At 41.3% G+C, this 13,652-nt stretch overlaps 1 protein-coding gene and 1 pseudogene across 4 annotated transcripts in view; both read right to left on the bottom strand.

Annotated features, from left to right (window-relative positions):
- DPP8 (dipeptidyl peptidase 8) overlaps nucleotides 1-5,642 on the bottom strand; it is a 67,890-nt gene extending 62,248 nt beyond the window's left edge. The window contains exons 1-3 of one of the 4 annotated variants that reach the window (XM_058737347.1): nucleotides 5,432-5,642; nucleotides 3,566-3,702; nucleotides 1,092-1,361 (exon numbers count right to left, since the gene is read on the bottom strand). In XM_058737347.1, the coding sequence (XP_058593330.1) occupies nucleotides 1,092-1,361; nucleotides 3,566-3,602 (307 nt within the window). In that variant the 5' untranslated portion in view covers nucleotides 3,603-3,702; nucleotides 5,432-5,642. The other 3 variants (XM_058737343.1, XM_058737345.1, XM_058737344.1) reach the window with 3 other exon arrangements.
- Nucleotides 5,643-10,760: 5,118 nt separating this feature from the next.
- Nucleotides 10,761-13,344, bottom strand: LOC131516405 (serine/arginine-rich splicing factor 10-like; annotated as a pseudogene).
- Nucleotides 13,345-13,652: the final 308 nt, after the last annotated feature.

Below are 13,652 nucleotides of genomic sequence, written 5' to 3'. Positions count from 1 at the left end.
CTAGACATTATTATAAAATATCTAGATCATTTATTTTGGTGATCCTTTTATATTGTATATAAATATCCAATCTTTATGTCATACACCTGAAACTAATATATATGTCAATTATACTTCAACTTAAAAAAATAGTAATTTATAAAACTACAATGAGATGGCTGTTCACTAATCAGACTAGAAAAGATAAAAAAGTCTGATTACCCACTACTGGTACAGGTGTGTAGAAACAGATACTCTGAGACAATGCTGATAGGAATATAAACCCTCGATGGAAGGGTAATTTGACAATATCAACCAAAATTCAGAATACATACAACTCTTGTCCCAACATTCCCACTCTCTGGAATCAGTCCTATACATAATAAAATTCACAAATGTACAAATTGATCTAACACAGAAAATATTCATTGCATCATCTTTTCTAACAGTATAACAGAAAAACCTAAATGCCCATTATTAGGGGCATGGTTAAGTAAATATGGCACAATTATATAATGGAATACTCTGGAGTTGTTAAAAAAAAAAATGCATCTATAATTACTGATGTGCACTAATCCAGAGAATAGCTCTAAAAATATATGCATGTATATGAATGAAATAACCTTGAAGGAGAGGAATAAATTTATTTTTAAAAGGTTAATAAACAAAAAAGTCAGTCAGTGGCATAATATATTTAATTTAGATGGATCTTAAATCTGGAGTGAACAGGCTCAGAAAAAAAGACACCAAATCCAGTCTTGGTTTAAAAAAAATGAAAGTAGCAACTTATGAGAGCGGTTTTACTGTTTGTGTTCCTAATCTGACCATTCCCAAGGAAAGGCATTTTGAACTAGCTTTAGGAAGAAGTAATTTCTGGCATCTTTAACTTTGATTCTGAAAGGCAGGCCACAATCAACTCATGGTTTCGTACCTGCAAGTGAAAATAATGGGACAAACCGAAATTACAACAGCACCAAAACTGAAGTTCTTCCAATCGTTTTTTTCCCTTGAATGGAACATTACTGATTCATTTATTTGTTCACCAATTGTATCTAGCTTGTAAGTTTGAATCAAGAAAGAATTTCCCCTAGAAACTATGACTTCATACTCACCGAGGTAATAGATCCTGTCTGAATGAGGCCCATCTGGATCATTCCTCTTCACAAACATAAAATCATGTGGTGCCTTAGCCATCATATAGCCATGATATTTTCTGGTATCAGCAAGCAGCTTTTTAAGCTGACTCCAGGAATATCGCTCAACATAAAAGGGCTCCAATTTAGGACGATCCTGTGATTCAATATTCTCCTCACACTCTGCAGTTTCAAAGATCTCAACACCCAGCTGTTCTGTTTCCATTGCTGCTGCCATGTTGCATTTTCCTAGAAAAATAAGGCACGTGAAGTTAGTTGTTCACAGGCCTGCCTTCTTTTATATTAATCGGAATGACAGTCTGATAGTACTCCCCCCTCCCCCCCAGAAAAAAGGCAAGAAAAAGATGGTCTTCAGCACATTTGCAATGAAAGCTAGTAAAATAGCTCCCTCTTCTCGGTTCAGTTTAAAAATGAGATTTTTTTTAAAAAATTGAGGTCATGTCTATTTCACTATAACTATAAATCGCTTTAGGACCTTTTATAAAAGGCTGTCCTTACATATCTCTTGCCAAAATTCCTTTTTTCTTTCCCACACTGGAAGGAAACAGGCCATATGCCAGTTGGCTGCTATGTTCCATCCAAGAGCATGTCAATAGTGAAGCTAAATGTGCTAAGGGAGCTAAGTGTTTTTGCACTTAAAAAAGTAACACATTTGATAAACATGAACTTCTTCAGTTAACAGAAATAACTGTGACCAATTAGAACAGTGATAAAATTGCTGTCAACAATGTACTTGTAATAATACAATGTAATGTAATAGGGCACTTACCCATGAAAATATAAATACTGTATCCTTTTAAATAGAACTCCAAACAACAAAAGACTTAACTGGCTGGTACATTTTTCTTTGTCTTCTGCTCTTGCCTAGACATCGCTATCTTACCATCACTTTTGGTGACTATAAGGAATTTATGTAACTATGATTATAGATTATACAACTTTTACTCTCAGAGAGGAAAAAGATACTATTTTCAAGCGGCTTTAATTAGTTGAAATAGTTTATGCAAAAAGCATTTAACTTTTGTACTATCAATATATGAAGTGGGAACCCAATTTACCAGTTCAACCCCAAAACAATATTAACATTTCATCTACTAATGGTGTTTCTTTTCATTTTACAAATTCAGAAGAGGATGTATTTTCCTTTATTTCAACACTTAAATGTAACACAAGCAAAGTGTCAGAGAAAATATCAAGAAGTGTTATCATAAGCCATTGTGTGATGTTCTGCCACGCATTATTCATGAAACTACCAAAAAGAAGCAACATAAAAATTCTGGAGCAACCTGCTCTTTTTGATTTGGGAGATAAATAGATTGCATTTATGTAACGGATTTCACATAATTATTAACTACTTCTAGAGCAACAATCAGTACATGATTGTATATTTAATACGATGTCTTTTTTAAAGCTCAGCTTCCCAGGTTAACAAGAGTTCGTGGTAACTACCAACCACAGAGAAAAAGTAATTAGTTAGCAGGTGTGGGTTGTGAATTACTACACTAGGCAAGCTTTATGGCAGAACAGTGTGTGGCCAGAACAGTGTGTCTTTTTTCATGCTACAGCCACGTATTACCATTTTCAATGTAACAGTAGCACAAGTGGACAAAAAACCCACTCAAGAGTTTTATCAAGTATCCAACTTGCAATGCTACTAGGACAGGACATTTACCTCCAATGACCAAAATCCAAACAGTTCGGTAGAGAAAAGTCATTTAGCTCAACTGCTACTTAGCACACCGATAGTAAGGAGCAGTTTATGACAGTGGTGACTCCCCACCTAAAAGCCAATGGGAGGCCTACTTTCTATCAAATACATAAGTGGATCTAGTTCGATTCCTAACAGAGTGAAGGACAAGTGAGAGAAGCTACACAAACCGTGCTCATTTTTTTCAACCCCCCATTTGTTAAATTTGGAACTTCACCTTCAAACCATTGCTCACAAGAATAAGGCTACGGAACAGAAGAGGGAAGTTCAGCGGGCAGCCTTCCCAAGGCTTAGTGCCCAGCTTCCTGAGTCACCATTAACTTGACATCTCTCCTATGTAAAAGTTGTGTTAGCGCGCACTTATTAATAGCAAATTACCTGCTATTCCTAAGTTGTACTAGGTCTCTGGACTATTTCTGTCTCTGTCTACACACACACACAAACTTCACAGTTCAAATGACATTCTACTACTCTGTGTGCTTATAGTAAATGTACATCCTGCATTTTCCAGGATACATCTAATACTGTATAATTTTAGTAATATACACAAGTGTGTAACTAAATGACTTAAGTTCCAGGTTTCCATAACATCTTATACTCAAATACATTCCTAAGATTCTAACTTCAAAAATTAGAAGAGAGAGTCAGCATACATTTTCAGCACAGTGCATATATTTCACTGCCCCCCCTACCTCTTCACTTAAGGACCTTCCCTCATGCCTACCTGATTGTATTTTCATCTGCTCAGATCTCTTCCACATTCAAAGAGATCTTTTTCAAGTGACTCAACTTCAAGCATAGATCCCTCTGCTCATCTTGCTCTCTTCTCACAGGAGTCTTTCCTTTTCTCACCATCCAATCCTGCTCACCAGGATAATGAGATAAGATACAAGGCTGTTGTTGATCATTATTAAAACGGAGCATATGTGGCCAAAAAGATTAAATCTCAAATAGTACTTAAAACTGATACAGAAATAACCTTCTTGGTGTAATATATAATGCCTGAATTATTTTCTATCTACATTTTAGATTATTATAATTACAATTTTTTAAAAATCTCAGAAATGTACAGCCTAATTTACTCAAAAGGATATCCAAACACAGTCTAAATCCTGACATGTATATATACATTAAAAGGCAAATTATGGAAGACCTTCAAAAGTATAAAAGGCATACAAATGTGAGGTTACTCAGTGGCTACTGTAAATCCTCAAAAATGACAGATGATTAATAAAATTTATTTCTCTGTGCTTGTTCCTGTTCCTGCTTTTTTTACATTATAATACACACTGAGCTGGGTGGAGACAGACTCCGTAGAATAACCAGTAAAAATTATAAAACAGGCCATTTTCATGGAAAGGGAACTAACTTGCATTTAATAATTTTTTTCATAAGATGAAGAATGTGCTATCCGTTTAAAGTGCACTCCACTTTTGCTCCTTTCCTTTCCACCTATAGACTGAAAACAATTGAATTAGGTAACTTTTCCCTAAAAGGAAGCATTAAGCTTGTTGAAGTTTTCGCTTAGTAAAAGGAAAAAGAAAGGAGGAGCTGTGATTACACTTGTTACTTTGTTATCAGTTTTAATTCTGGGCTCACCAAGTAGGTGAAGGGGAGATGCGGTGAGAAAAGGTCAGTGGCAATGGAGGGAAAAGGGTGAAGCTATGCTAGCATAGGATGGACTAAGATGTCAAGACATGTGCCCATGCACTAAGCCCCTCACTCAGAGAAGAGCATGTTGGGTTAGAGAACGGCTTCAGGACTCCTGAATTTGGACCCACTAAAACGTCATTCTTAATTTTCAATCCAAGAGTCAACCAGTCGTCCAGTTGAACACCCCACGCGTCACTTAAGCCTAGCCATTTCACTTTTCTGGGTCCAGAGCTAGTGGAGAGGTTGATTATCACAGACTGGGCAAAGATCTTGAAAGGTGTGAATGGGGAAGAAGAGGATAGGTGTAGCAGAGAATGTTGAGGAGAATGCGGGGGGGAGGGGAGGGAATGCCAAGTCTTAGAAGTCTTAGGAGAAAAGCGTGTGAGGGGGAGAGGTGGGGGAGCGGGAAAGGAATGTATATATCCTGCCCCGGGTGGGTGAAAGAGAATGAGCGGGGGCCAGTGAAGCAGGGAGGGAATCGACCTAGAGTGGGACAGGAAAAAGGAAGGAACACCGGCTGGGAAACCAGAAAAATCTCAGTCCGAATCCGATCCGCCACAGTCGAACTTTAGGCAGATCCCTTCGCCTCTGCGAGCTTCTGTTTCCTCATCCGTAAGCCCGGGCATTACCCGGCTCCCAACCCCAGCGAGGCTCAATTAGGATAACGGACGTGGAAGCCGAGAGGCCAGCACCCAGCGCTCAGGGGGCGCCCAGTGAACGTTGGTGGACTCGGAATCTCAGAGCCTCGGCTTCCTCTTCCGGCAAGCGGGGCCCCGCCACCGGCTCGGATCCGCGCAGGGCGGCGCGCCGGATAAACCGCACAGCGGGCTAACCGGGAGAGCGCGTCGGGCGGTTCCTCCGTAAGGCGGAGCGGGCCCGCCGGGCTGGGGCCCAGGCCTCGCGGGCGAAGGGGAAGGAGAGGGGGCGGATACTGCACCTTCCCCCCCGGCCCCGCCCGGAGCGTCCCGACGCGTGCTACTGAGCGAGCCTGCGCCGCTTCATGCCGCGCCGCCTCCACTCCCGACCCGGCTGCAGCGGCTTCCTCGGCGACGGCGCCGGTGGCAACCCAGGCGGCGAACGCGGCACTTAAAGGCGGCAGCGGCAGCGGCGGCGGCGGCGCTGGCGCCTCGGAACTTCCGGTTCGTCGCGACCCGCCCTCCGACCAGCGAAGGCTCGGCGGGGCCAAGAAGGGCGCCGCTCCCTGCTGGGTGGGGTCCCTTGCCACAGTGCAGTCTAGTGGCCGGAGGAACGAACGCGGCGCGGAACGGACACCGCTGCTGTGGGGGACAGAGATGAAATCCAGAAACGGGTGGCGACTTGCTTGAAGTCGCAGGACGCATTGTGGCGCGTGTCTGCTCATCCATCTTTTTTTTTTTTTTTTCATTCAACAAGTATTTATTGAGTGCCTGCTATGTACCAGGCAGAGTTTGTAGACGCTGAGATCAGAGCAGGGAGCAAGCCAGTAAAAATCCCTGCCCCTTCTTAAAGATGACAGAGGGGAGGGACCAAGGCCTTAGGGAACTTCTGAGCGGCCCACTGTTGTGGTGGAGAGAAACCTGAACTTGGAGTCAGAAAGCTTGGCTTTAGTACTAATTAGTGATCTTTAGCAGGTCAGTCGATCTCTTTGAGCCATGGTTTCTTGATCTGTAGGAGAGATAGAACACATTATGTAGTTGTAATTAAGGAAAACCGTATGTGTCGCAATAACACTTACAGAGGAAGAAACTGGCTCCGGCAGGGAGGTGACCAACTTGCTGTAATCACAACCAGAGGCGGGTCTGTTAACCTGTAGTCTCTTCCTATTTCACACTATGCATTGGCTGAGAAAAAGAAAGAGAAAAAGGGAGGCTGGGGAGATGACTGGCAAAGTGGAAGGTGTATAACAAAACAGTGGAAAAGCTGGCCTCCCCTCTCTTCTATTACTCAAGGGACCATGTGTCAGAGGTGTGGATCATTAGGATTTATTATAATAGCACTAATAAAAGATCCATTTGGGTGCCAAGATTCCATTCCTCATTGTAATTACTTTCACTTTAAATGAGTCTTCCCTCGGGCTTTTTTTTCAGTTGAGCTCCCCTAACAGTAAGGTACAGGCATTTTCACTGGGACTCCTCTGTGAATTTTCTGCAAATGACCTGAAAGTAGGTTTTAAGGCTTTGAATGCACATGCACATACTAACAAAACACAATGAAATATCTTGCAGTTCATTTCATTCAACCAAGTGTTTGTTGAATCGCTGCCATGTGCCTGTCACTGTTCTAAGCACTGGGGCTACAATAGTGAATAAAGTAGACAAGATCCCTTTGTGTGGTTTACACTCTAAGAAGAGGAAAAAGACCTCCCCAAAAGCAAGCAAACAAAACAATATAAAATTTTATGGATTTTAAAAAGCAAGCTCTGGAGAGGTTAAGTACCTGCTTAAGTCATTTGACTAATTATGGATTGATCTAGGCTTGAATTCAGATTTCTTGGTTTTCAATCTCACTTTCTCTATGGCAAGCTTAACAAGCCTCAAACCAGAGGAAGCTGTAAGAGAACATCTCCACCCTGCACCCTGGCAACCTCACATGTTGCCTCACACAGGCCTCACGGGCAGTCTTTGAATCAAAGCTTATCTGAGTCTTAGCAGAATGCTTTGTGATCTTCCCAGAACAGGAGAGGATGGGAGGCTTATAAGGATCTCAAGCCAATCTCCCCTGGCAGCTTCTCATTTCCCAGGTTCTGTTGAGATGTGGGCTCTCTGCCCCACCCACTCAGAATATTGCTGCAGAATATGAGAACCACTTAGCTGCAGTCTAGAATTGGCTTCTCAGCAGCTGGGTATGCCACAACTTACCCTGCAGTCATCTTACCCCTTCTGTTTGAGTATTCTCCATTTTGATTTGTGGGACAAGAACCACTGGCAGCTGGCACCTTAATGCGTTCTTCCTTTTGTTGTGTAGGTAAGTATTAAACTATCCGAATCTGAAGTGGCCCGTTGTATCTCTACTGGCTAACTCAGTCAGGCCGGGGTCTTGCCAACCTTGTGTATGTGCTTGACAAAGCCTAGCCAGCTTGTCACCACCCTGCACTCTAGGAACTCATCAGGAAAAGGCAAGTTGTCTAGCACACAACATCTGAGTAAGTAGTCTGTGTTAACATGGCGGCGTTGACACAAATTCATCCTTGCATTTAAAAAGTCGGGTTCTGGCATAATGGGCAGGGGGCAGTAAGTGTGAGTGAAAGCTGGGATGGCAAGGCCAAGTGAGAACGCTTCCTAGGGAAATCTGGGCTGCCTCCTGGAGCCATGCCCGTCTGAGGCAGTGAAGTCCTTGTCTGGGTCTAGCCTTATGTTTTAGAGATCCTGAGAGTTTTCCACACTGGGCCTTCTCAGAGACCAGCCTAAGAGTCCTTCTGTGTCTAACACTCCATGATCTTCAGGCAGTGGTACTTTTCCTCTGGTATTCACAGGTAAAAGCGTGCACTCCCAGAATCAGACATACCTGGGATCACATCCTGGCTCCTCTCCTTACGAAGGAGATACTCCTTACTCCCAGGCTTTTCTAAGTTTTATTTCTCTCATCTGTAAAATGACTTCAGTAACATCACTGAAATGAATAAATGAAATATATAATGCATTTAAAGTGCTTAACAACACGTGGTGCACATTAAGCATTCCGTTTATTAATTCTATTTATGAATGGTGGTGATGATGATAAAGATAACAACAAAAACCTTTCCCAGAGGGGCATGCCCAAAGCCTCGCCGGGTAGCACTATCCATGCAACAATAAGCATCATTTGTCACAATTCACAAGCGTCAATTTGAACACAACATTCTGACATTCATTACAGAAAGATCCACCAATCTTCCCACTACCCTATCATAACTTTCTTGTTTTATATACACATTTTACATATGTAGCAGGAGCAATATTTTCAAGCCACTTACAGATTTGTACTGCATTTAATTCCCTTAGTTTTTCCATAATTTGACCCAACCTATATTTATATGACCCATTTCCTTTAATAGTAAAAAGCGTAATCTTTTTTTTTTTTTTTTTAACGTTTATTTTTGAGACAGAGAGAGACAGAGCATGAACGGGGGAGGGTCAGAGAGAGAGAGGGAGACACAGAATCGGAAGCAGGCTCCAGGCTCTGAGCCATCAGCCCAGAGCCCGACGCGGGGCTCGAACTCACAGACCACGAGATGGTGACCTGAGCCGAAGTCGGACGCCCAACCGACTGAGCCACCCAGGCGCCCCTAAAAAGTGTAATCTTGATTAACTCTAGGCAAATCCAGTCATTCAATTCAGGATGCTTTCTGGTGAAGGGTGTGACGGCCAATGCCTTCTCTAGACCTTCATCCCAGCTGTACTGGTTTGAATAGTGTCCTCCTCAAATCTATGTTCATCCAGAACCTCATAATGTGACCTTATCTGGAAATAGGGTCTTTGCAGATGTTATTAGTTAAGATCATGTTAGAGTAGAGTGGGTCTCAAATTTGTTGACTGGTGTCCTTATAAGAAGTCCATATGAGGAGGGGTGCCAGGGTGGCTCAGTTGGTTAAGCATCCGACTTTGGCTTAGGTCACAATTTCATAGTTCGTGAGTTCAAGCCCTGCATCGGGCTCTGTGCTGACAGCTTGGAGCCTGGAGACTTCTTCGGATTCTGTGTGTCTCTCTCTCTCTGCTCCTCCCCTGCTTGTACTCTGTCTCTCTCTCTCCTTCAAAATAAGTAAACACTTAGAAAAAAATTTTTAAATAAAAAACAAAACAATAAACAAACAAACAAACAAACAAAAAGAAAGCCATATGAGGAAATAAGAACAGATATACTCACAGATCATTTGGCAGCAAAGGTGAAGATTGGAGCAATGATGCCACAGGCCATAGGGCATCAAGGATTGCCAGCAACCGCCAGGTTGGATTCTTGCCTAGAGCCTTCAGGGGGAGCATGGTCCTTCCAGCATCTTGACTTTGGAATTCTAACCTCCAGAACTGTAAGAGAATAAGCTTTTATTTATTTATTTATTTATTTATTATTTATTTTTTATTTTAGTTGGTTAGTTAGTTTATTTTTGAGAGAGAGAGTGTGTGTATGTGGAGTGAGGGAGGGACAGAGAAAGAGAGAGAGAATCCCAAGCAGGCTCAGTACAGCCAATGTGGAGCCCAGTGTGGGGCTTGATCTCATGAACGTGAGATCATGACCTGAGCTGAAATCAAGAGTCATACACTTAACCGACCCCTAAACTTCTGTTGTTTTAAGCCATGTGATTTTGTGGTATTTTGTTATGGCTGCCCTAGGATACGAATATACCAGCTAATCCTCAGGTATGACCTTCCCCCCATCATGAAGTACTCAGTGAGATAGCTGTTATCTGTCAGTCTCTAGTTATGAATCCACACTGTGTTCCACTTGCTGGCCCTTCTCACATTTGTTCCTGCACCTTAACCCATATTCAGGAAGCCTGTGGCCCTCTTGCCGATCTTTAACCTTTATCTCCACTAGGTAACTGCTGCTCTAGAGCCTTGCACTAATGCCTGGGCAAGAGCACAGGTCTTTTCTTTCCCTAGATCCCTAAACCTGTCATGGGTGTTGAGGGGGGATTCCCTCAGCTCTGGATAAGCTCTTAAGGGGAGGTGAGGGCAAGACTGAGGCTCCTTCTCAAGGGTACTCCCTTAGTTCCCCCTGCCCCTTTAAAAAAAAAAATCCTCCTGGGGTTTACTGAACTCCAAAGTCAGGTTGTATCATTTATGTAAATGTCATTGAGCAGAGTCCCTTACTTCTCTTTTGACTTTCTTCCCCCTAGTCTGCCTGGAAATTTTTTATTTAGTCTGCATATTATTCCAAATATTTTGTTTTACATGTGCAGCCAGGTTTAAAAGAGAAGAATCTGATGTCTCTATTCTCCGTTTCCATGATTACAATTCTCCAAGAGCCATGGTTGCCACATCCTAGCCCCCTAAATTGGGAAGGATCAAGGGTTATAAAGAAGGAAAACAAAAATACAAGATATTTCCTTGTATTATAGCACTATGTAAAGTTATAATTGAATTTTTTTTTTACGTTTTCTTATTTTCATTTAAGTAATCTCTCCACCCAAAATGGGACTCGAACTCCTGACCCCAAGATCAAGAATCACATGCTCTTCTGACTGAGCCGGCAGGTGCCCCTGTGATTGGAATTTTTGTATTTTTTTTTATCATAAACATTTTCAATGTTACCAGTTTCTTTTTTTTAAATTTTTTTGAATGTTTGTTTATTTTTTTATTTTTTTTCCTTCATTTTGTTTTTATTATAGCATGTTTGCTTAATTTACAGCAAGCAGAAAATAAGCTGGGTCTTGTTTTGATCCAAACATTGATGTTTTAAAGGTTGTACACAATATTTGTTAAAAAGAACATATAAAAATACCTTTTTAGAAGCTTCTATAAGAAAGAAAATACAAAGTTTAACCCCACAACTTTCCTCTTTGCTAGAACTGCAAACTACTGCTACAGTTTTAAATAGACTTTTTGTTGTTTAAACTATACACCCAGGAAAATCTAAAAAATTAAAGAAACGTGCATATAAATGATTGCATAGCAGAACACGAACATTAACTGCAAACAGTAAAGAAATGAAAGTTAGAAATACTATCAAATATACAAAGGTTCTAGAAGCAATCCTTTAAACACATTCCACAAACAGTATTTAAAAACCATCTTTTGTTCTTTACAGGCAAGGCCTATATTACTAAAACCAAAATCAAAAAAAGTAATCCTCTAAAAGGAATCGTTTCCCCACAATATTTACTTATACCTGCAAGCAAGCAATATAAAATTTTAAAGATGAAATTTTATTCTGAAATGAGATTGGACATGTCCCTTTTATTGTCCCCAAAGGATCTCTCAGAAAAATGCTAAAAATTATAAGTGGTTAGGGTATTGGGGTTTTTATTGTTGTTTTGTTTTGTTTTGTTTTAGTCAGGTACTGCCAGGTACTACATTGATAATCAAACTCAAGAGATGAGACTCCTACTGAAAATTCTTTTTCCAAAATATTTTAAATTTCATGGCACCACAGAATCACCTAGAGTGGGAGTGTTCTCCTCCAACTTGCCTAACATGAAATACACTGAAGTGTGAAGAACAAGCCTCCTTCATAAAGTAGCAGGCAAATTTTGATACAAACGCACAGGCCGAGTGCTAGAAGCATCAAAATTCAGTTTTACACTATGCATATGCATAAACAAAACCTACTTTGAAACAATTTACTTGCTGCTTTTTTTAACAGCAGTAAGAAAAGTAAGCGATACGACCAACAATGCTCCTTAAAGTTTAGAGCAACTACATGAGAGCATTTTTTTTCCCCTTGAAATTATTGCTGCCATCATTGACCTGCTCAAATTTTAAGGTTTGAGTTCTTCCCGTGTTTATATGTTCCAACTCTTCATAGAAAACAGGAAAAAGCAGCGAAGGCTCCATGTTTTGGTCAAAACACTCAATCGTCCCCCAAATCCTACTTAACCCAGTTGGCATCATTCCCCAAGACAGTGGGGTTAACAAAAGAACTATTCCACGCTGTCATAAATTAACTATTATTATCACGGGCCTAAACATCTCAACAAGACAAAAAGGTCCACCCTGAACCTAAACGTGTCTGACCAGTCAGTGTTGTACTGTGGCTACAACTCACTTTTGTATCATTCTATCTTCTTAGCAAGCTACATTTCTAGGTTAACAGTTCTAGCAAATATGGGTATGAAAGTTTATTTTTAATAAGACAATGTTGCAAATTATGGTCAACCAACATCTTTTCACCAATACTTCAAGCATAAAAAGATGAGAATCTTTACAAAAATATACAGAGACACCACAGATTGGTAGCTGCCCATAACATTAAACAAACTGGACTCTTAAGAGTGGCTTCTCAACAGCATATCATTTTAATTATAACCATTTGCCTGGTACAGGGAAAACTGACAAGTGTTTTTTTTAAGCGTCATTGCAACATTGTATTCCTGATAATTTAAGTAAACCAAACTATGAGTAAATGAATGATACATGCCTAAAAATATCAAGGTTTATACTATCAGAGGCCACTGGACTTAGGCCTAGTCCAAGACCTTGATCTAGATTTTGACCTAGACCTAGATTGTGATCTTGACTGAGATTTGGATCTAGGTGGTTCTTTTTTCCTTGATTCCTTTTCATATCTTGAGCCAGACTTATAATGTGTTTTGGAATCTGTTTTAGAGGTGCCTCTAGTTTTGGTGTGAGATGCAGACCTAGAACGTGATTTAGCCTTCATTTCTTTCTTGGGCTGGGACTTGGACCGTGATCTTGAATTGGATTTAGATCTTGAAAAAGATCGATTTCGGTGTTTGAATCTATCATTGTCGAAATGGCTTCTGCTACACCGTGGTCTTCCAGCCGGTCCACTGTTTCTAGGACTATAAGTAAGATCTTCTATAGTTGTAATCAAAGGACCGGCTTCTTGATCTTCTTCTTTCATAACTTCGGCTTCTAGAACGTCTGTATCTGTCATACTCATCATAGCGTGAAGAACTGTACACATTCCTCCCTTCCTTGGCTTTCATTTGATTTGGAGTCTTCCGATCCCCCTGTGCAAACCGTATTTCAACTTGGCGTCCACAAATCCATTTTCCGTCCAAATTATGTAAAGCGTCTTCGGCATCACGTACATCCTCAAATTGAACATAAGCAAATCCTCTTGGACGACGGGTATAGAAATCGAGTGGAACATACACATCAACTATAGGACCATAACGACCACATTCTCGTAAATCTTCGGACCTGGTATCGCCGGCCACGTTCCTTAGGAACAGAGACGTGTTGGGGGTGGGGGGCGCAGGTAGCGGGACATGACGGCCACGTGAGTCTCGGCAGGGGCACTAACGGGCTCACTAAACCGACCGTGGAGCCGGCAGCGGATCCTCAGACCCAATGTTTGTTTATTTTTGAGAGAGAAAGACACAGAGTGTGAGTGGGGGAGGGGCAGAGAGAGACGGAGACACAGAACTCGAAGCAGGCTTCAGGCTCTGAGCTGTGGGCAGAGCCTGATGCGGGGCTCGAACTCACAAACCATGAGATCATGACCCGAGATGAAATCAGACGCTTAACCGACTGAACCACCCAGGCGCCGCAAATATTATTAGTTTCTAATTCACCATT

The sequence above is a fragment of the Neofelis nebulosa genome, chromosome 7 (genome assembly GCF_028018385.1).
Source record: "Neofelis nebulosa isolate mNeoNeb1 chromosome 7, mNeoNeb1.pri, whole genome shotgun sequence".
NCBI classification, from domain to species: Eukaryota; Metazoa; Chordata; class Mammalia; order Carnivora; family Felidae; genus Neofelis; species Neofelis nebulosa.
This window is presented reverse-complemented; position numbering and strand designations above follow the sequence as displayed.